At 42.8% G+C, this 22,483-nt stretch overlaps 5 protein-coding genes and 2 long non-coding RNA genes across 15 annotated transcripts; 5 read left to right on the top strand and 2 right to left on the bottom strand.

Moving 5' to 3' along the window:
• Positions 1–580: 580 nt before the first annotated feature.
• LOC141046473 (uncharacterized) lies at positions 581–3,288 on the bottom strand. Of its 2 annotated transcripts, none has more exons than XR_012219486.2 (3): positions 3,100–3,288; positions 1,469–2,722; positions 581–1,326 (listed from the first exon to the last, which is right to left on the bottom strand). It is a non-coding gene; the product is annotated as an uncharacterized LOC141046473 (long non-coding RNA). The 2 variants fall into 2 exon arrangements; XR_012219489.2 differs by lacking the exon at positions 3,100–3,288 and adding an exon at positions 2,874–3,051.
• On the top strand, positions 616–1,204 carry LOC141046472 (uncharacterized). Its single transcript, XM_073540533.1, has 2 exons — positions 616–875; positions 1,078–1,204. Exons 1-2 carry the CDS (start codon positions 616–618, stop codon positions 1,202–1,204), a joined length of 387 nt encoding a protein of 128 aa, XP_073396634.1.
• On the top strand, positions 2,512–4,009 carry LOC112295643 (F-box protein SKIP24). Of its 4 annotated transcripts, none has more exons than XM_073540529.2 (4): positions 2,512–2,780; positions 3,283–3,337; positions 3,541–3,611; positions 3,794–4,009. In XM_073540529.2, exons 1-3 carry the CDS (start codon positions 2,512–2,514, stop codon positions 3,589–3,591), a joined length of 375 nt encoding a protein of 124 aa, XP_073396630.1. In that variant the 3' UTR covers positions 3,592–3,611; positions 3,794–4,009. The 4 variants fall into 4 exon arrangements, with proteins under 4 accessions (XP_073396630.1, XP_073396628.1, XP_073396629.1 ...); XM_073540527.1 differs by having other exon boundaries at positions 3,457–3,611; XM_073540528.2 differs by having other exon boundaries at positions 3,541–3,809.
• Positions 4,010–6,609: 2,600 nt separating this feature from the next.
• LOC149987464 (uncharacterized) lies at positions 6,610–7,713 on the bottom strand. Its single transcript, XR_016498163.1, has 2 exons — positions 7,056–7,713; positions 6,610–6,849 (listed from the first exon to the last, which is right to left on the bottom strand). It is a non-coding gene; the product is annotated as an uncharacterized LOC149987464 (long non-coding RNA).
• Positions 7,714–8,253: 540 nt separating this feature from the next.
• LOC112295641 (F-box protein SKIP24) lies at positions 8,254–11,021 on the top strand. 4 transcript variants are annotated; one of them, XM_024547486.3, is made up of 6 exons: positions 8,254–8,708; positions 9,178–9,351; positions 9,540–9,702; positions 9,941–10,060; positions 10,417–10,540; positions 10,740–11,021. In XM_024547486.3, exons 1-5 carry the CDS (start codon positions 8,416–8,418, stop codon positions 10,498–10,500), a joined length of 834 nt encoding a protein of 277 aa, XP_024403254.1. In that variant the 5' UTR covers positions 8,254–8,415; the 3' UTR covers positions 10,501–10,540; positions 10,740–11,021. The 4 variants fall into 4 exon arrangements, with proteins under 4 accessions (XP_024403254.1, XP_024403251.1, XP_024403253.1 ...); XM_024547483.3 differs by having other exon boundaries at positions 8,255–8,708; positions 9,941–10,091; XM_024547485.3 differs by having other exon boundaries at positions 8,255–8,708; positions 10,417–11,021.
• Positions 11,022–11,788: 767 nt separating this feature from the next.
• On the top strand, positions 11,789–13,173 carry LOC112295642 (large ribosomal subunit protein eL19y). The gene is made up of 2 exons (XM_024547487.3): positions 11,789–12,120; positions 12,741–13,173. Exons 1-2 carry the CDS (start codon positions 11,845–11,847, stop codon positions 13,089–13,091), a joined length of 627 nt encoding a protein of 208 aa, XP_024403255.1. The 5' UTR covers positions 11,789–11,844; the 3' UTR covers positions 13,092–13,173.
• A 3,763-nt stretch (positions 13,174–16,936) lies between these two features.
• Positions 16,937–21,719, top strand: LOC112295426 (putative inactive receptor kinase At2g26730). 2 transcript variants are annotated; one of them, XM_024547002.3, is made up of 5 exons: positions 16,937–17,805; positions 18,814–19,474; positions 19,662–20,503; positions 20,626–20,924; positions 21,035–21,719. In XM_024547002.3, exons 2-5 carry the CDS (start codon positions 18,942–18,944, stop codon positions 21,467–21,469), a joined length of 2,109 nt encoding a protein of 702 aa, XP_024402770.1. In that variant the 5' UTR covers positions 16,937–17,805; positions 18,814–18,941; the 3' UTR covers positions 21,470–21,719. The 2 variants fall into 2 exon arrangements, with proteins under 2 accessions (XP_024402770.1, XP_073396892.1); XM_073540791.2 differs by having other exon boundaries at positions 16,938–17,616.
• The last annotated feature ends 764 nt before the right edge of the window (positions 21,720–22,483 follow it).

Raw genomic sequence — 22,483 nt, 5'->3', positions numbered from 1 at the left:
ACTTGAAGCCTCTCTATTTCCGTTAGCATTTCAATGCATTCCAGCCCCAACTCCCAACTCCCAACTCCCACGATCTCTGCTTGTTTGTGCACATTGGTACTGAATTATGAACGGACTTTTGCTTGCTACCAAGTCCTGAAATGACCACAATTATTTCATTCCATGTTTCTCTACTACGAGTCGATGAAGGGGATTGAATATTTCCTCATTATATATTATATGCGATTTTAGGATATCTCTCACGTTTGATGACTCTAGTGGTTGGTAATTATTGTAAATACGTACTATCATGCTCTTACTTGCTCAACATTTAATGAGCGTTATTCACATTTACCCTTTTCCAGCCGAAGCGTTTGGTCTCGCCAACAATAGATCCCTTCATTTGCTCCAAGTGACCAAATTGATGGAGTAGAAGCTCAGCCGTTAGAAATTTGAGCTCTGAGACTACTCGGTATTTGTATACTTCTCGGCTCTTCAATCTGTCCCACTCGAAGGGCGTAAAGATCAATCAAGCGCTGTAACGTCTTCAAATAATTTAAAGTAACAGGTAATCAGCGTTCCGTAACAAAAGACAAAAATTCTCTTCATGCAGTTTAAATTTAAATTTACTTGACGATGTACTATTCATATCTTAGAATGTTGCAGTGTCGTATCACACCTAAGTATAATACTTCTGCTGTACTCCAATTTGCCCTTCGACCAGTCAGCATGGGAACATTACCGTCACACATTGCCGCTATCCAATCCAGGGGTAAACTGCAAGGAATGGCAAGGAAGACTCGCAGGATGGTAATCTCAGGCGAAAGATTCATGCTCAGATGCGTCAACGCATCCTATTTGCAATCGCCAACGATGAATCACGTTGATCCGGACAGGTTCGATGGATGTAAGATAGGCGTCTTCAACGCACTGCATATATCAGTACAGATTGTCGTCGCGTGCGACAATATCGTTTTCCTTCAATCAATCGCTCTTTATACTTCAACTTATCGATTTCTGTCTATGAGATCCGCGACACATCTCGCTGAATTGCAATGCTGTCTTGTCTCTCTTTTTTCTGTTATGTGTTGTTTGCAGTCGCGAGTGGTTGTGGTTTTCCTCGTTTCCTGTGGCGTTGAGGCGAGTTGATCAGTTGAGGGGTTTGAGTTCAGACACAGACATCCTTGTGGGGCAATTGGTGGCGTTCTCGCCGAGCAAGAGCTGATTTCTGTAAGTAAGAAATGTTGGACGGAGTTTGAATTAGTTGTCCGTTGTTGGACTTCTTGACATGGCTTGATTTGAGTATTTAATCTTGTGTTTGTATTTGCGCCTTCATGAATTCATAGCCTGCTCATATCAATATTTTAATTCCTTAGTCGAAGCTCCCTCTCTGAGTTAGATCAATAGTTTATTATTTATTTATTTATTTATTTATTTATTTATTTCAGTTATGGATGAGAGGTCTTTGAAACTAATGCAAGATGTTTGCCTTCAACGTAGTGAGATATCTGTATTCCTGTAATCAATTTGTCTCGCCGCTCGCGTCACAGTGAAGCTCTTGAATCGAGCTCCTCAAGTGAACACACTGACCTTGCAGGTTTGACGGATAGCCTAAATTGAGCTTTCCAGTCCTCAACATGGTGCACCAGGGGAAAGCGCTTCGGCGTATTACCAGCATGAAAGAGCGAGTCTAGAACTCTTTGCAGGATAATCGTAATCAACTTCTCAACCTACTGCAGGGCAATGTTGACGACATAAAGAGCAGCGCCTTTGGGAAACTTATCAATAATTGCCATTTAAAGTTTCCAAGAGCTGCCTTTGGGTTCAACGTCCCTATTTAGCGCTTGAAGCACGGGGTTTACCTCTCATGTAACGTGAGATCAAAATACTTCACGACAGCTCTGTTCCTAATGTTGGAAGAAGAGTTCGCATGTACAGGAAGCCATAGTTTCGGCCCCTTGGGTTGGATTGGCTGTCCGTCCGAGGCCTGGAATCTGGGAGTGTGTGCGCGTCAAATGGGCACGGCGTGGAGTTTCTGAATCGTCATTTGTCACCCGAGCTTTTTCATTCTCCGGAGAGCATGGAGCCTTCGTTTCAGTTCCTTCGAGTTCATACCTACCGAGGAAAGGTACTGAGTGAGTATAATCAATTGTTCTGCGTGAAATGTTTCAGTTTAAGCAGCCGTTCATAATTACTATTGTTTGACAAGGTGAGTGTGAAGAGGTTATTGTATCTGGTTGTCAGCACAGATTTTGATGCTGAACAATCGGATTGCAAGCTTTTCAAGGTTTCGTCCACAACTGATGAAAGCTGAAGAGTTTCTGTTGAGAATTCCAGACACATTAGAAAAGTTTTAGGCGGGAATTCCCATGGTGTTAATTCCCGCATTGAGTCATACGTTTGGGACATGCAAATCAAGCTTTGAAATTTTTGCTTTCTTTACTCCGAGTCACGATGGTTTTTGTTGTTTAAAAGGAGGGAGTGGCTGGATTTTAATGCTCTTCGGAACTTCCCAGGTGTTGCAAGTTCAGTATGGGGTGTTTACCGGATGAGCTTTGGACGAAGATTTTAGGTCTAGGAATAGAGAAAGAAGTTCTGGATTACAGGGATTTGTGTTCTTTGGCGTTTGTGTGTCGTCGCATCAAACAAATTTCTTATTTTGACCGCATGTGGCGCTCTTTGTGGGAGCGAGATCAAGTAAAGCTCAGTGTCGGGTCTTCGTCGCGGAACTTGGTTGTGGAACCTGGCATGGCACGGAAGGAAAATGATGCAAAAGCTTTTAGAGATTTGTATAGAATTCGGTAAGTTTCTCCACCCAATTGCTTTGATGGTCGGGTGTTTCAGAAGAAATTGAGGTCGGAATGAACGACGTTTCAGCGGCTGGAGTTACTTACCCCAGAACTAAATCAATCCCTTTCTTATATTTTGTTTATTTTTCTATATTTTTGTTGTTTTATTTGTATTTGGCACTAGTGATGTGTTGAGAGCATTCTTATCAAGTGAGGTAGCAACAGAATTTGTACAAAACGCAGGGAGTCATACACGATATTTCTATCCCAACTGCAAGTTCTGTTGTTGTTTCAACATGGTAGTATGATTTTGTTTAGAGAACCTACGTACCTAATTGTCATCTCGATGTTAGAAAAACGTGTATCGTCAAAAAGATGGTTGGTGCAGTTTCTTTGGCCAAAGCATGATAGTATAGTACATGCAATGTTCAAAGAATGAAGAAATGTTCGAGGCCTACACTACGTGGCATCTGTTATGTTTTACTCATCTAGTGAACACACACTGTCTTTTCAGGTTCGAGGAAGTGAGGGCTGCCAAAAGGACTGCCAAAAGGCGCAACGTGCTAAGGGTAAAATACTGGTTGAAAAACGCATACACTCCACATGTGATGAAAACTCGTAGAATTCTCATCGAAGATGATATTTGAATCAGGGTCTGTTAGATCTGTGTAGGTGTGTCTCTTTGCAGGTATACGTGGAAACTATATGCCGAACGTGTAATGAGACTCTCCGGGGTTTACGAGTTATGAAAGATTGTTTCCAAATTGCACAGGCAGGAAGCCGGAAGATATTTGGAGATGTTTTACATTCTCATGTTCCGTAAACTGGTCTGACCTACACGTGGTACGTCTTCAGATTTTAGAGATGTAGAAGTTCCCAGTACAAGGGTTCGATCCAATTTTTGAAAAGATGCTTGCATAAGTATTTGTTCATCAATTTCAGACAGATTGGTTCTGTCGCTTGAATTGGGAAGTATGCCTCTCCAAGTTTAAAAATAACATGCTAAAAATTAAAATCACCACTAGGTGTATTCCGAGTGAAGGATGTAAGACTTCTGAAGCTTTGATAGATCTTTATCAATATCAGTTTTAGTTATTGGTAACCATTTCGGTGGGCATACTCCAATCCAAGATTTATCAGACACAGATCTCAAATGGTGATGAAGAACACTCAAAGCTTGAAGTTATATCAATAAAGTCTTCATGGCTTATGGTCTGAATGATAACATTTCGAATCCAAAACTGGTGGCCATTTTTACAACAGTTTCTCAATAACAACTCTGCTCTTCTTAGTAAAATTGGCAATTTACCAAAGATTCTCAGGCACACACATTCAAATTCTTGGTTATGCTTCACGTAGTCGTATTTAGATTGAATTCGTCTAAATTTACATACATCCTTCTCGAGATCTTTCTTGACTTTAATGAGAACGATTTTTAAAGCGACACATTGATACATGAAATGTAATTCTTAAGATTTTCTAGGAGGCTTTCTAGAAGATTCTTCAATGAGTGAGCTTACAACAACATTTTTAATAATCTTTTCTATTATAATTGGAACACTGAGTATGTGATTAGGATCTGAAATTCGTGGTTAATAAAAGAACAAATATACACTTTCTTTTTTATTAAATGTCAAAATTATAAGAATTACTATAAAACGAAGCATTACCGTTGTGACAGAATGTTTCATTTAAGATTTTTCATAAAAGCCAACTGGTGTTGAACAAGACTCACAATATGTCTTGAGCTGGGAAAAATCATGTGCAAGTCTTTTCAAGAAAAGATGAATCCACTTGTTTCGAAAAGGGATGGAAATTCATATCCTATATCAAGGCAACAAAAACATCACAAACGTTTTAAAAACAAGTTTTTGAAAATATTCTATTCCAGCAATTATAAATGATCCTAAACCAAAAACTTTAAAAATAAACATTTCAGATATTTCAACTATATAATTAAACATTGTTCTTTCAACTATGCACAAAAATACATCACCTGATTATAAGATCTTTGAATATAAATATACTAAATAAAATTGAAACAAAAGAGTTACCATTAAAGTTTAATTTTAACCAAGTTAAATTTTCAGAGGAAGTTGGTTACCAATCAATATGATTCGCTAAGAAGTACTTACCTTGGGGTTGTAAGGCGAATGAAGTTTTGAAGACAGTTGAGAGCATTCATCGTATATCTTTTCTTTGAAATGTTCATCATTTGCACTTGCATGGCATTTGCATTGCATATGTTACTAATTCTACGTGGTGTACAACATCATCTCTGGGAATATGTCATGACGCCACAAGTACGAACTTCAACAGTTTCCGAGACAGTTCCTCGGTATGAAAATCTCCAAAACTTAGCTTCGGAAAGTATCGTGCCAACTTCTTACCTGAGGGTGTAGCAACTGCTGGGATTACATCTCCCGAAATGCCAACGAATGCATCCTCGTGTACTTTTCAGGAGTTGACGCGAACCTTGTGTCCTCAAGAAATGAGAAATATCTTTGTAACCAGTACAAAGGGCTCATTGTGGATGCTATATCCAAGACTTCGAAGTGGCTATTGCTATCGAAAATAACTGATTTAAGAGCTAAAAACTCACGATGATCAGAGTCGAAATTGTCAGGTAACATGTAGAACATAAATCTGATTTGAGAATCAGCCAACAAATTTGGCTCAAGACGAAAAGGTTCAATATCTACATCGCTGAGTACCAGGATAACCTTCAACGATAATGTGTTAAGTTGGAATGTTGGTATAATATCATGAATAGCTGCATATAAATTCGATCCCCCAACGTCTGCAGGATTGTCGGCGATTATGATGTTTGACCACGAAGAAAGACGCTTATGTAACCTGAACGCAATATTTCGAAGCAATACTTCACTTGTTCATAAGTACAATATGCTAAGTCTCAAATCACAAGAACAAACCATCTCATCCCAAAGTATCCAGTTAACTTTAGGATCTGTTACGTTGACTAAGATGAAACTATGATATTGTGCATGTTGCCTGTTTATTAACGAATTTGGCTCCATTGGAATTGAAAGAGAGGATGTCCACAAGATCTCCAGAGACAAGAGCCTCCAGGAACCCACATAATATTTCTTGTCTCACATTCAAGTTGGTGGTGCCCTCAGATTTCACAAAGTTAGACATAGAGCTCCCACAATCTATCAAAATCTTGTTGTTTTATTGGCGGAGCAACCCTGTACCTGCCAACAGGAGGTAAAGATCATTATGTACGAATGACGATATATAATAAATTCATGTGAATATATAACGGCCCGGTCACGTTGGAGTTGCGCGAAGTTCAAAATCACCAGTGAGGCCAAACATAAGAATGAACCAAATTCATGAGTTTGAAGGTAATAAGGACCATACCAAGGCCGAACTCCAAGGTCGAAAACTGGGTATGTGACATGAACATGTGTTGTCTTGGCTAAATTGGCGTGGATGGCGTCGGGAGATTTGGACAAACAATCTCCGCTATCCATCATCATGCTGGTTTGCTTCAAGGCTGGAAATTCAGCCCTTTTCCTGTTAACAAAAGGTAAAGAATCCATGAAAATCAACAGCAATCTTTGATACATTCTGGTGTACCTTTAAGAGCCAAGCACAACAGAATTTCTCAAGGTTAAGATCTTTGTGTGTAGAATCAAAACTCGAGAATTCTAGCTAGTTTCAAATTCGAAATCCTGAACAACCCATTCTCCTACGAAAAGATCTTTAAAACGTAAAAGTATCACAAAACCACAAAGAGGTCATTTCAGACGAATCAACAAAGTGCCGCCGTAACCAACATCATAACGAATTTCTTTCACATGATTCCAGAACCATTTTAATCTGTATGAAGGTGATGAAGAGCAGAAGACGGCGGTGAGTCAGGTAGTGTTCGAGTAAACGTACATGTAACTCTGTTGGCAGTCGAGAATTTTAAATACTGGGTTAGAGCCATTGTTACCCCGTGAACCAAAATGGACTCGTGTAGTGTTACTAGCCGCCAGGAGATTCGATGAATTAAGTGCTCGTTTACTGCACTCAACCCAAGTACACGTCGAGGCGCGAGTTGTATGAAATTCTGCACAAAGTACATTATCCTCATCAGAAAATTGCAAGAGGGATTACGAGATTTTGGTAAAACATTACTACTTCTGTGAAGATAAAGAATTGTTTTTTTCTTTCCACATCTTCCCTTCTTGTGCAGAACCTCTGAAACTACCCATTGGAATAACACTTGTTCAGTACAACCTAAACCAAATAGTATAGGTAACGTAGGGAACGTACCACAGTTGAATATGCCAAGTACATCACGCTCAATGAAGTCCAATTAGTATGCTCCAGGAGGCACGGGATGACTAACCCAGTTCCATAATCACAACTCGAATGTTCAATTACAATTGCGTCACTCTCCGTCTGGTCCACTAGATACGACCCAGAATCGACATGTTCAACTGTGTCACCGTAATCCGCTGGCTGTAGTGCGGATGCATACAACAGCAGTAAAACCCAACTGACCTCCAACCCAGATAAATCACTTGAATTTGAACGCCATCAAAACGGCCCGTTCCACATCTGCATTTCCCCTATTCCATGGCAATTGCCGTCACTACACCCACAGCTTGACACAAATGTGCTCGATCTTGGTTTCTTCCGAGACACACAAGGCAACGGCCTGGGAACTGCGGCATCCACCAACTCCCCGTACTAAGTAAGCCTACAGTGCTTCCTGACCATGGTTTCACCGATTAAACAGCGCAATGTAGACAGCAAGGGCAGCACTTGGGGGGGAAGGGACTGGTAAGACGACCGAGAGTGAGAGAAAGTGAGTAAGATTTATTGATGGGTCGTGATTCACGGGGTAACAAAAGTCTATTCCGATTCTAATTCCACGCATTCCTTCCTTGCTTGCATCGTTGCGAGCTGCGCAGCTCGCCTCGAGAATCCGACACCACATTCCGCGCGTCTATGGTGAGGCTCTTCCCTGCTTCACTGCGATCTGAAAGTAAACGGAAGCCGAAACGCAAAAGTAAAAAGTATCGTATCTTATTCATCCATCCATCTTCCGTGGATGAATTTCCATGGAGCCCGTGATGAATCTAAGGGATCTTCTTATAACTATTAGATGTCAAGATTAGTGTGTCTTGCGATTTTTGTTCATTTTCTTTGCAAACCCGAAAACCTGTAGTGCTTTTTTCTTTTTCTTTTCATCAGATGTATAGCAGTGTTTTAAAAGGAAGTGAAACTTGAATTAGGTGTGAGTTTATAATAGGTATAGATAGAAATGTGTTCCAGCGTCAAAAAACTTCAATGTAACAACTAAATAAAAATAAAACTAACAGGAAAAAAATCTGTCAAATACATATATAAATAAAAACACCAAACTGTACAGGATATGGCCTCGCCCTTCTACGTGTCATGGCCCTTGAAACCGTCATCAAAACACGACAGTTCTGCATGAAACTGTCGTCGTCTACCTCCAGCTGCCACCAACAGGGTTCTCGCAGCAACACATGTGCAAGAGCGTGGACTCAAGCTTTTGGGATATGCAAATGAAGCTTTGAAAATTTTGCATTCTTCTACTCCAAATTACAATTTTTTCGTTGTTTGGAAGGAGGGAGTGGCTGAATTTCAATGGTCTTTGGACATGCCCAGGTGTTGCAAGTTCAGTATGGGGTGTTTACCGGATGAGCTTTGGACGAAGATTTTAGGTCTAGGAATAGAGAAAGAAGTTCTGGATTACAGGGATTTGTGTTCTTTGGCGTTTGTGTGTCGTCGCATCAAAAAAATTTCTTATTTTGACTGCATATGGCGCCCTTTGTGGGAGCGAGATCAAGCAAAGCTCAGTGTCGGGTCTTCGTCGCGGAACTTGGTTGTGGAACCTGGCATGGCACGGAAGGAAAATGATGCAAAAGCTTTTAGAGATTTGTATAGAATTCGGTAAGTTTCTCCACCCAATTGCTTTAATGATCGGGTGTTTCAGCGGCTGGAGTTACTTACCCCAGAACTAAATCAATCCCTTTCTTATATTTTGTTTATTTTTCTATATTTTTGTTGTTTTATTTGTATTTGGCACTAGTGATGTGTTGAGAGCATTCTTATCAAGTGAGGTAGCAACAGAATTTGTACAAAACGCAGGGAGTCATACACGATATTTCTATCCCAACTGCAAGTTCTGTTGTTGTTTCAACATGGTAGTATGATTTTGTTTAGAGAACCTACGTACCTAATTGTCATCTCGATGTTAGAAAAACGTGTATCGTCAAAAAGATGGTTGGTGCAGTTTCTTTGGCCAAAGCATGGTAGTATAGTACATGCAATGTTCAAAGAATGAAGAAATGTTCGAGGCCTACACTACGTGGCATCTGTTATGTTTTACTCATCTAGTGAACACACACTGTCTTTTCAGGTTCGAGAAAGTAAGGGCTGCCATAATGGCTGCACACAGGCGGCGCGTGCTAAGGGTAGAAAGTCAGGTGGCAGTGCTGCAAAAGGAAGCTCAACAATATCAATTGGATATTCAGGTAGAACGCAGGAAGCTTGTCGCGACCGTAGCGGAGCTGAAAAGTTTTGAAGTAGCGAGGTGTGTTGTCATCTTTTCAATTCTTTGGAAGAACACTGATTCTCACTTCGTATGATTCACCTTTGTCCTTGCGGAATGCTGCCTTTTCAGTCACACAGTCTGAGATAGTTGTGTGTATGTTAATCCCAGATACTCTTTGAGCACTGTAGACTGATTGTTTGAACATTTTTCTTCACGATGTAATTCAGACGATCAGCAATAGCCATACAGGTCTGGCAACCACAAGCAGTCCGTGCCCGACAGCAAGAGGTGTTGGAACAGCAAAGTGTTAATGTGGGTGCTAGACAACAATCCTTGCAGATGGAAATCAATGTTTGTCGCGAGCGGGTTCAACAATTTGAAAAAAGCCTGGTAAATACAATTGATAAGACTATTCTACGCTGGTTTATAATTCTTCTCTGGCATGTGTCAACTAGCAAATGTCTAGAAGTTGAGTGCCCTTACGTATGCAAGCACCTTGAGTTAGATTATTCTTGGCCCTTCTGCGTCAACTTTTTTCCAGTACCTTGTCTGGTCTGTAATACACGGAAAGTAAGTTCACCCTGCTCATACACGCTCGCTTCACTCACAAAAGACCTTATCTTGACAGCAAGCGAAGAAATCTGCGATTGAAAAGTGTAAAAAGGAGCTGGATTCTTTGACCTTCAATCCTTCTCGCAAGCTCCATGATAGTTCAAACACTGATGAAAGACCAGGTCGAAAAGCTGCGGTAAAAAGGAAACTTGATGCGTCGTCGTCAAGTACGCTAACTTCACAGTCTGTGTAAAGTTTGTCATTTTCACTGTTGCTACAAATCAATTGGAATGATGAAACAGCACTCCGGAGCCTGATTTATTTTTTTAATTGTAGATACCAACGCGAGGAGCAATGTTGTACTTAGTTCTCAGTATTCATTCAATCGAGCTGTTAATCATTCATTGAATTCGTTGTCAGCACTGGGTCCTCTCACCTGAGAACTTACGCTCCTTACTTGCTTCATGGCATCTGATTGTTTACCTTGATTGCCCTGCTTGACTCCTGTCTGTGTAGTAGTGACAGACCTCTGTGGGTGTCTATAATTTGCAGCCTGTATTGGTGAAGAGAGGACCGGAAAAGGATCGGCGTTACTATTCTACATCCCAACCGCCGGAAGGCCATTTTGCCAGTTAATAATCTAAATTTCTCATTCCGAAACATCCTTTGAAAAGTGGTACGGTTCCGACGTTGATTCAATTAATGTCTGATCTCTCTTTTCTCCTCAAGTTTGGGACGGTGCCAACTACTTTATACTTTTCCCCTCTAAACCTCGACATCCCAACTTCTTAATCGTCTGAACTTGTATTGGATTCACACTACCATTTGTAAATGATGAAGCCTTGTTGCGCTTGTTCGTGGACAAATTGGTGAAGTCTACATGTACATGGGACATCGATGATGCCAAGAACTTTGTTCTTTACCGAGACATTATCAGTGGAGCACCTGGGCAGTTGATGCTTCTTCGCAGTATCAGCGAGATCACTGAAATAAGGTATGCTGCCTTACGAAACTAAGGCTACGCAGGAGGGATGTGTCGCTCGTCACGACATTAACACTGGGCAGTCTGGTTATCTTTATAAAGCCGATTTATTTGTTACAACAGATGTCCACAATCACGATATCTTCATAATTGATGATCATGTGTAAGATCGTCAGCAAGACTTTGCTATGATTTGTATGTTCGCTGGATATGTTGTAGAGTTTTGCCAACACCTTCAGATTGTGTATCTCTCAAATTCGTCACAATTTCGGAGCATGTTTTTGAGCCAACACAGTAATATGCAGAGTATATCTATCACGTATTTGCTCGAACTTAAGAATGGCGACATACCGAAATGTGGTCGCGGATTCCAATAATTAGCGTATGACGGATTTACGCAAGGTCAGCTCGCTAAGTGGATGCTCCTATGTTGGTGCAGCTAAACTTAAACTCGTCTAAGGAAGCATTCAGTGAGCGGTTGCAGTCATTTTTGTGATCCTCATACAAAAGCCCTAATCGCATACCCCAGACCGTTCTCCCACTCGCAGTCGGCCATTAGTTTTTACTAAAGCGACTTTGGGAACAAGGTGATGGTTGCGAACAGAAGAACGGCTTGGAATGGTTGGGTGGCTTTATACTTTCCGTATATTTATATTTATTAACGAAATAATGGTTTAGTATCCACACACTCCCAAGGGCGCACAATAAATTACAAGGCTGTCACACTTTTACAACCCTCCATGGAAATGGCATGGCAATATGGATGAATGAATAAACGGGTGAAAGTCGGATGTGGATTGCGTACAATGGAGGCCAGGACGGGCTGGGCCGGTCCATATCTGACCCGGGGGAAATACCAGGACAGGGAGGGGGACCCGTGATACGAGGGCAGGGAGGCATGAAGACGGGCGCCAGGGCCCCGCAATCGTTCTTTTCTGGAGTTGTAGGGTTTGCTCCCTCGCGAATCTCCGCCACTGCCCTACTTCGATTTCGCAGTCATGGTTTCCCTGAAGCTGCAGAAGCGCTTGGCCGCCAGCGTGCTCAAGTGCGGCGAGCGGAAGGTCTGGCTCGACCCCAATGAGGTCAACGAAATTTCCATGGCCAACAGTCGGCAGAACATCCGCAAGCTGGTGAAGGACGGTTTCGTCATCCGCAAGCCCCAGAAGATTCACTCGCGCGCTCGTGCTCGCCGTGCTCTTGAGGCTAAGCGAAAGGGCCGTCATTCCGGTTACGGAAAGCGCCGGGGTACTAGAGAGGCTCGACTTCCCACTAAGGTACTGTAATGCCGCCGACTATTTTTTATCACAGATTCAGGGTTTAGTGTAGCCAGATTCGTGTAGAATGCGGGTGTACAATGGCGATTACTGTCCCAGCATGCTACGTTTCCTTGCTTGTCGTTTGCTGTGTTTTTGGGTTTTGTAATTTTAGGATCTGAGGTTTTATTAGGGTTTTTCACTTTGGTAATTTAGCTGCCGTGTTTTGACTTTCATCTATTATTGATGAGGACACTAGGTTTTTGGAGGGTGAATCTGAGTTATGGCAGCTAGTAAGCGTTTCAAGGGTTGAAGTAATGTATCTCAAAGTTTGTATTGAACTGAGGTTGAACTTCATGTGTAGCTTGTAGACTTCCTCCCCACCCCTGCTTAGCGACGCATCCAGCGTAACATATTGAAGGGTTTTATGTTCTATTGTGTTCTTTACATCCACAATTTTTTGTGACGTCTCGAACTCTTCGGTCTTATCATTTTAAGATGTCACAACTCTCTCCAGATCTTTTTCAATTGCGATGACGTTGGGTGTATGGATTATTTTCTCCGAATGTCAATTGACTGTTGGTCTGATAGTGCGAAAGGATATAGAATTACAAATGACTGATCGATTGGTGGACTTGTAGGTTTTGTGGTTGCGACGCATGCGGGTGTTGAGGCGTCTCTTGCGCAAGTACCGTGATGCTAAGAAAATTGACAAGCACATGTACCACGACATGTACATGAAAGTCAAGGGCAATGTCTTCAAGAACAAGCGTGTATTGATGGAGAGTATCCACAAATCGAAGGCTGAAAAGGCACGTGAGAAGACTCTCTCTGACCAATTCGAGGCTAGGCGTGCCAAGAACAAGGCTACACGTGAGCGCAAGATCGCTAGGAGGGAGGAGCGACAAGCTCAGGGTATCCCTGCAGCTGCTCCCGCACAAGCTGCTGAGGCTCCAGCGACTGATGCTCCAGTCAAGAAGTCGAAGAAGTAGGTAGTGACTGTTATTTTTGTGTCAATGAAATCCTGTGGTTTGAATCAACATGAAGAGAAGTCACCTTGCTTTAAAGACCGTACTTTCTGCTCCATCTCGGCTGTCATTTGAATTGCTTTTTGCTTAATGTCTGGAACCCTTGGTGCCTCTTGTGTTTCGTCATCTATTTGACAGTAGTGCTGGAACTGTTCTGCGATGTTTCTGGGTTTAATCGCGGGCGGTATTATTTCCGGCTTTTTTTCATGTTTGCACTGTGGTCCATTAAGTTTCTCGTCACATGCGTGCACTGTTATCATTCAGCCCAAAGGACAAGTTTAGTCTCCACTTGTGGCACTTCGGTTTCATAACGTTTTTCTTTTTCTGTTTCTGTTTCTGTGACTTCTGCTTGGAGGGAAATAACTAAACCCTTCTCACACTTCTATGTATGCAGTCTATCGCATGGTCGTTGTTGTATTCAAGAGTTATATTTTTGTGTATTCCTAGAGGGACTTCTATATTCAGTCTCAAGCTTAAGAGCTATAACTATTGAGTAGGCCGAGACACATTTGTAGTGCACAATGCAATGTACAGGCCACAGAGACAGAAGAAAACCTTACATCGGATTGACTTACTCCTATGGGAGTGGGCGGTGCACATCCTAAATTCCAGAGCTGAAGACACCTTTAATGCCAATCATTTTGTAATTCATTCATGTGAAACAATTTGTATTGAATACTACAGGAAGATTTTGAGATAACTGGAATACATTTGTGCATAGTAGTTACAGCATGGGATTGAAATATCTATTAAAATCTGAACGTCTTTCTGTTAGTGATTTTACTTCTCTGACAATTTTACATGCAAGAACTTTGTACTTGTTTGTATTGCTATAGTTAATATTTCTGTCTATCTTCATTTGATACTATTTTCTTACGATATTTCAAATGTATTGAAGTTACTGCAAAGACGACAATAATGCATAATACCGTATACAAAATCATAACATAAACCAATGAAATATTCATGTTTCAGTTCACTTTGGACAACAGTGTAAACCAAAATCAGAGAATATCCATTACATGCTGTGCGTATATTGTAAATAAAAACTCACACTATTATATTGAAAACAAATGTCCGGAACGAGAATGCATTTATTTCCAAATATTTATAATTTCTTCATACTGCAATGGTTTGGCTTTAAACAGTGTATGTCAATCAATTCTTCATGTTCTCCACTTTTATCTGTCCTTTAGTTTCGAATAATATATAGCATTTGCATTCATTTAATTTAACATTTTTTATTCATTCAATGGTCGTTGTCAAAACCAGATTTATAAGTAATGATTTCATTGTCTTTTTAGATTTAGTGAATACATGTTCTTTTAAGGTCATTTTATATTGCATGAAATGAAGGAAAACAATATGTACAAAATTTGTGAGATGAGTGCACTTGAAATGTATTGCACTTTTGCACAGTAGATCACATCAATTTGTGCTTCATACTCTGTAAATAAGGAGCTAAAAAAAACTTAACGTCAGGTCTCTCTATGGAATACGCCTAATCTTTCAGATAATTGTAGAATCTTATGTTTCTCGTTTAATTTATAATTTATAGTTTTTTGTGAGAATATTTTTTCAAAGCTGTTCATTATAAAACAAAATCAATGAAGTCGCTGTAGGTTAGCATTTTGATCACTCATGTATCCAACAAAAATCAATCTGTCTCACCCCACACACATCTTTATTTTATCAAAAAGTGTGCTTATTTATTTAATTAAAATTGTGAGCTGAATTTGGAAATTTGGGTAGAAGTGTGAAAGGAGTGCAACTACACCGTATCTTTGCTGTCCAACACAGTCAATAAATGAAGCCCTAATGCAAACAAGCTCTAAACCCTAAACCACTTGCCAGCCAACTTATGGAGTACAAGAGCAACATTTGTGGCCAAGAAGTAAATGCCACTTGTGGGAACACAGCCAAAACCAAGGCTGAGGAGTAGTTCTCAACCCTTTGAGAACCCTGTTCCCTTCAGCACAGCTGGGTCACAGTGGGAGGTCCTGCCTCTTATTGTTGGAATTGTGAGGAGTGATGCTTTGATTTGTGTAAGCTGGGGCCACTTGTAAACACACTGTTGAAGCCCAACGCATGCATCTACCTCTTTATCATCTTGTTTGACAGCTTTTCTCACTACAAAAAAATCATTATATTAATCATTCTCATGCCATTTAAATGTTTATATATATATATATATATATATAAAGCTTTTCATCACCAACATTACATGATTCCGTAAACAAAAGAAAAGACTTTTTTCAGAATCCCATGTACAACAATTCTTGTAGAGTGAAGGAGCCCTGAATTGCTCTGCTATTGAAGCATTGATTGGGATCTGGTGGTGACCAAGGGTACTGTTCTACAATGCTGATTAAAAGTGAATGTACCCAATTTCATGTACTTGGCCTGATTCAATATTATTAGCAATGAGGTGGATTTATTAGCCCACCAAACCCCGAAATGCCATTCCTTTGTAGACCATTCCTAAACTTCCCTGATTAATAAGTAAACGAGTACGTTAGTAGTAAATGCTTTGGAATACTTGTTTTAAAATGATTGAGTTGATAGAGAGATTTTGCGAGTCACATGATACACACCATAAGCTCTGCTGCTTACACAAGAGAAGTGATTTGGCACTAGTGTAACGATGATGCATATCTATGTGGTAGCTATAATGAATGGGCCTGAACAGTGTTTGATTTGAAACTTTGGTTTCGAGTGCCACAGGTTGAAGTCATGCGAGTATTAAAGAAAGTTTTTGGGGGAAAGTACAAGCATTTTTTTGGGGGGGTAGAAGGACAAAAGTGGGGAATGAAATTTGCAAAAACAAAATAAAAGACTTCACAACCTTAAGGTGTGAAACATTGCCATTAAAATTAGCTTTGTTGCAAAAATAATCTACCATCAAATTTCCAACTATTTCAACTTTTCTACATTAAGAGTGAGACTTCTTGTTTATGCTCCATAAATTTTTATTATTAATGTTCTCTCCCCCCTCCTCCCTCCCCCCCTTCTCCCCCCTTGTTCTTTTGAAGAATGTGAGAACACAAGGTGGGTAAGGAAGTTTAAGAAATTCAAAGCCGTCATGGGTTTCACAAGCCAGAAGGGGGTGGGGATGCTGCAGAGCCAGAGCTGCAGGCAGTACCACCACACTGCTGCTAGGCCTTTTTCAAAGCACAACAAATACTCAGAACATCCCCAAAAAGCAATGAAAGCATCTGTAGTCCTAATCTGTCAGCACAGCTTGGCAGGGCTGCCAGAGCTGGCTACTCCTGCCCCTTCCTCTCTCCCTCCAGTACTGAGCTTTAATTCTTATCATACACACAGCACATCACTGCCCAAAGGGAGCATTATTTACTACATTTCAAGAGCACTTGATTTACCCATGTGGACTCTAACAAAGAAAGTAAAACAAATAACATTAAAAAAAGAAGAAAGAAACCCACACAAGCCTAGTGTAATCAATCTCACATTCTCACTCTTTTCTGAAGCATGTGGTGGTGGATGTGAAGCTTTGATACTCTGGATCCTCACCACTTCCAGCTCCCAAGTAATCCATGGAATTTGCTGCTGCTGAAGTGTGGCTTTGGGGGGTCTAATGCTACAAGTCTTTGGGTCCAGGAGCAAAGAGCATTCAACTGGGGCCAGCTGGAGGAGATCTTCCATAGCTCTCCCACAGCGCCAGCTTCAAAAAGGAGGCAAAAGAAGAAGAAAAAAAGCACACTCTCCGAGTGCGAGGCGCGGAGCCCACAGTTATGCGGCATTGATGACGATGGCGTTGTGGGATGCAGGTAGAAGTTGAAAGCCCAGAGTAGTAAAGTTAGCGAGTGAATGTCCAGCTGCCCAGTGACGAACTCATGGGGGCGATGGGTGGTGATAGTGGTGATGGTTATGAACGAGAGCCGCAGCGATGCTTCTCGTCCGAGTGAGATTTGTTTAGGCCTCGTCGTGTCAGAACGTCTCTACGACGCTGGCTTCATCCTTCCGCTTGGTGACATCCCCTCCTCCTCGCAAGCACGATGGAGCATCGTTTCGCTGGTGGCTTGACTTCTAAGATGGGTCAACTGGAGCTGCTGCTGCCGCTGCTGCAACGGGGGACGCGCTGGACAATGGAGGGGACGACGACGAAGGGGACGAGTCATCGTCTTCCCGCCAGCTACACATGCCTAACCTTACAGTAATTGACGGGCTTGCCAGCTTCATTATTACGACAATCTTCACGGGGGAAGGGGGGGGGGGGGGTACATGCCACTGTTTGGAGCAGCTGGTTTTTGCCGTAAGAGAGGTTGTTTTTTCTGGCTTGCGATTGAGGCTCGTCGCATGTTCCTCTCAAGTTGTCGTCGTCGTCGTCGCGGCTATCTGCGTCGTGGTGAGCCTGCTTCAGCTGGGTTCGCTCGGGGCAGCATGTGCTCCGAGAGAGAGCTGCGGCGTAACTGCTAGTTGGGTGCTCTCCTTTGGTTGTGGTTGGTGTCGCGAGCTATGTTAGTGCCAGGTAAGTGGGGTACAGCTGTGGATCGATAGTTTGCTTCACGGGGTTCAGGGGGGTGTAAGTGCTTGGCTTCGAAGTAGAAGCGTGAGCTGCAGCGGCTGTGGTAAAGCGGTAGTGGTGACTTAAAAAGGAGGAAGTTGCTAGGAGTGACCCACGCATAGAAGTTGAAGCTTCTGCAGCTTCACGCCACAGGTTAGCAATACTTGTGCTTGATCCTTCTTCATGTTCATTTCATACATATTATTGTCAGTGTCTCCTGGGTTTATCCGTTAAGTGCTGCACTTTACTGGCCACACCAGGACATGACATTCTTTTCCGTGTTTACTTGGATCATTGTCTTAATACTACTTGTTGCCCAGTGAAAACGTCGATCACAGTATAGCAGGTTGATTAATAACATTACTGCATTCCTATTAACAGTACAGCCTTTTAACTCCGAGGAGACGCTGAAGCACCCATAGCCCTGGTGTGATAAAGGTCCCCCGGGCCACACATTTGTGTTGTCTTGTGTCTAAGCGAGCGAGTAGTTTCCCTTCTACAGTACAAGTGGTTTTTATTCAAATATCATCGGCATGTTGTACCTTTGTAGTCTATTGCCATGAAAAGTAGGTGCATTACCGGAGCCAGTGTCCTTGTTCAACTGCAGCCGCTTCGTGTCGGAAAAGAGCCTGCTCACTTTTGTAGTCCATGCGGGCTCCACAGTAGAGATGATGTAAGACGGAGTAACTTCAATGTAGATGCGCTCAAGTAAATCCTCAGCGTCATTGTGAGCTTGGTCTCAGTCCTTCCAAGCGTCTGAAATCAATCTCTGTTAAATAGCGGTTAGAAAATGGATTCTTTTTGTGACCTTGTTCAAGGTCAGAGTCGCTGAGGTGGGATGCCATTCCTAAGCTTACGAGGTTTGAAATATAGAGTAGGCTGCGGAAAAAGTTTTCGGCTCACGCTGGGGAGACATGGTGGGGTATGGCACCTGTGTATTTAGGGCGGCGTGTATCTCCACTTGCTAGGGATGGACTGTCGCTCTCCTACCGCTTGGGAAATCGCATTTCCCTTCTAAGGCTTGGGAATTGCGAGGATGCCCTAATGATGTTACTCAGTTCTAAGAATGGCTGTCTCACAGTCAGTGTAATGGAATAGCCAATGTCAGTTTGACACGAAGGGTTTCTGTTTGTTAACGTGAGTGTTTTTATTTTTGCGTAGGGTTCTGTTGAAGCGCAGAAGTGTGATTTGAAGCCTACATTAATCTTCAGGATTATGAAGGATCGAGGCATGGCAGTTCAAATGTGTCGTAATTGCAAGAAGTTGGATTCCTGTAGGTCAAGCATTTCATGACAATCTTGCAGCTCCAACCCTACTCAGCTATCTTGTTAGACCGCTGCCGATCTTTAGAAATGGGGAATAAGAACCATGACGGGAAGTCGAGCATGGCCAAGGTCGCAACCTGTGTCGTGGTGGTCCTATTTTTCGTGTCCGCGGCAGGCCAGGACTTAGCAGCTGACACAAGAGCTCTCATCACCTTCAGAAACGTGTTCGACCCCAGAGGCACCAAATTGAACTGGACTAACACGACCTCAACCTGCCGCTGGAATGGCGTAGTCTGCTCCCGTGACCGAGTTACGCAGATCCGTTTGCCGGGTGATGGGCTCACGGGCATCATACCGCCTGAGAGTTTGAGCTTGCTCTCGGAGCTTCGGGTTGTAAGCCTGCGCAACAATCACCTGACGGGCCCGTTTCCAGGCGAGCTAGGAAATTGCAACCATGTGCACGCACTCTATCTCGGGGGCAACGACTTCTACGGGCCTGTACCAAATCTCACCGGATTCTGGCCGCGACTCACTCATTTGAGCTTGGAATACAATAGGTCTGGTCATGTTAGTTTTTTCTTTTGCATATCTGTTTTTAATTCTGGATTCTCTCGGAACTACAAAATTAGATACCTTATTGCTAATGCAGTGTATGATATCAACTGTTACCTCTCCCCTTCCGCTTCAAGTTTAGAGTATCCACGGAAATAGACTGATCCTGGGATTACTCTTTTGCATTGGCAGGTTCAACGGGACGATACCGGATTCAATTGGCCTCTTCTCGCATCTGTACTTGCTGAACCTCCGTAATAACTCGTTCTCCGGAACCATTCCACCCCTCAACCTAGTGAATTTGACGTTATTCGATGTTGCCTACAACAATCTGTCTGGACCGGTGCCCTCAAGTTTGTCCAGATTCGGAGCGGCTCCTCTGCTAGGCAATCCAGGCTTGTGCGGTTTCCCTCTCGCATCTGCGTGCCCGGTAGTGGTTTCGCCAAGCCCGAGCCCCATCACTGGACCAGAGGCAGGAACAACTGGGAAGCGGAAGCTTTTGTCGTCAGCTGCCATAACAGCCATTATTGTCGGTGGCGTTGCATTGCTGGTGCTCTTCATCATAGGACTCTTCGTGTGTTTTTGGAAGCGACTCACGGGATGGCGGAGTTCGACGAGAACTGAAGGACGAGAAAAAGCCCGTGAGAAGGCACGCGACAAGGGGGCGGAGGAGCGTGGAGAAGAGTACTCCAGCTCGGTTGCAGGGGATTTGGAACGCAACAAGTTAGTTTTCTTCGAAGGGAAAAGGTACTCGTTTGATCTAGAGGACTTGCTGCGTGCGTCTGCAGAGGTGCTCGGCAAGGGCAGCGTGGGGACCGCTTACAAGGCGGTCTTGGAAGACGGGACTATCCTGGCGGTGAAGAGGTTGAAAGATGTGACCACCGGCAGGAAGGACTTTGAAGCACAAGTTGACGTGGTAGGAAAGCTGCAGCACCGAAATCTGGTGCCCCTCCGCGCTTACTACTTCTCCAAGGATGAAAAGCTGCTAGTGTATGACTACATGCCGATGGGCAGCCTTTCTGCTCTTCTACATGGTACACCCTTTGCTACATTGTAACGATTGGACTTTTCTTTTGTCAGTCGTAGGAAGAACGTTATGCATGTCTAAGCACGTTATGCACTGTCTGATATGGCTGCTCTACGACTTGGGTCGCAGGCAACCGAGGTAGCAGTCGTACACCTTTGGATTGGGTGACCAGAGTAAGAATTGCGCTTGGAGCTGCAAGAGGACTTGAGTATCTACACTCTCAAGGAGGATCCAGATTCGTGCATGGGAATATTAAGTCGTCCAACATTCTTCTCAACAGAGAATTGGAAGCTTGCATTTCAGACTTCGGACTGGCGCAATTGTTAAGCTCTGCAGCCGCTGCCTCCAGGATTGTCGGTTACCGAGCGCCTGAGATATCCGAGACTCGCAAAGTGACACAAAAGTCGGACGTCTATAGTTTTGGAGTGGTATGTTTCTGTCGTGTACTCTAATTCCCTTTCATGTTCATGAACCTGGTGTTAGTGGCATGTGAGACTCTGGATTGTGCACTATGCATTCTGATTCTCCGATTTCGCAGCTACTGCTTGAGCTTCTAACTGGGAAGGCACCGACTCAAGTGTCGTTGAACGACGAAGGCATCGACTTACCCAGGTGGGTGCAATCCGTGGTTCGGGAAGAATGGACCGCGGAAGTTTTCGACCTGGAGCTCATGCGCTACCAGAATATCGAAGAAGAAATGGTGGCCATGTTGCAAGTTGCAATGCAATGTGTTGACGCTGTTCCCGATCGACGTCCAAAGATGACCGACGTGCTCTCACTTCTGGAGGATGTGCATCCATTTTCCTCCGACACTGGCGACGAGGCGTCTCGTCAATCTGAGAGCATTTCTGAGGAGAAGTCCAAGAGCAGCGAGAAAGACAAGGACTCGGTGGAAAACACTCCGTCCTACAATCAGACGCCGTCAGCTCCGTCCTCTGACTCCCACAATCCGTCTGAGCACACTGTTTCGTAGAATTGTTTACTAACAATCAATGATTTTCTGCGTTTTCCTTTGGTCATGCCTGTGTCATCGAGACTCTTTGCTGAATTGCTTCTAGTATCCATTCATATGTTGATCAGATAGACATAATGTGGACTTCTGTAGCGATTATGTGATCTGATCAACAAGATTTGAGCCATTTTTCCCCGAGTGTTTGGTATCTTGGGACAATGTGACAAGTTGGTTGAATTAAATCTAAGGTTGTGTTAAATCTCCTATATAATGGTTTGGTTCTCTTTATTGTGTCCATGGATTACCTCATATCTGAACAATTTTTATGTTAATACATCGTGGATGTGCAATAGTCTGCACAACAGAGCAAGTGTGCTAAAATAAATGGCCGTCTCAAATCCCTGGGTAACATCAGGGAACCATCGCTAGATTATGAAAATCATACTCTCCTGCAGTGGCGAACATCATATCAGTAGTAACCCTAAACCATACATCAAAGAATGTGAATAGATGACATCATGGCCGAGCACGCGTCGATGCAGCTAAGGAGTAGATTAGATTATTTTTGTAATGCTGCATGAATTGAGTATTTACAATGACCAAGTGAGTCAATGAGTGATCTCAGTTTCTTTGCAGTTTCAAGGCATGGATTCCATTAATGCTCACACAGTGCTCTCACATATGCTGCATGAAACTTAATGACTACGTCTAAACAATCAACATATGCAAGGGAACGAGTTGCATGTGTGTTTCGCCACACATGTGATAACTAACTCGCAGTAAGTTCAAAACCATCTAGATCGGAAACCCTGTTTGTTTCTTGGCAAATCCAACTCCAACAAATTTCACCCGTTCAGATTCGGAGGTCCAGTCAAGGCAGCCAACCATCTTGTGCGCAAATGAACCGATGGCTGCATCTGTTCAAACCGACAAGTCCTTGATTTTTGAAGAATTGAAGTTCGGAATTTGCAAAGATTGCCATGTGAAGGCATTTTTCGTCCAACAGCTCATGAGTTTAGATGTTTTCGAGCGTCA

Source organism: Physcomitrium patens, chromosome 18 (genome assembly GCF_059467195.1).
Source record: "Physcomitrium patens ecotype Gransden chromosome 18, ASM5946719v1, whole genome shotgun sequence".
In the NCBI taxonomy this organism is placed as follows: Eukaryota; Viridiplantae; Streptophyta; class Bryopsida; order Funariales; family Funariaceae; genus Physcomitrium; species Physcomitrium patens.
Note: the sequence above shows the minus strand (reverse complement) of the source record. Positions and strands in the feature narration are given on the sequence as shown.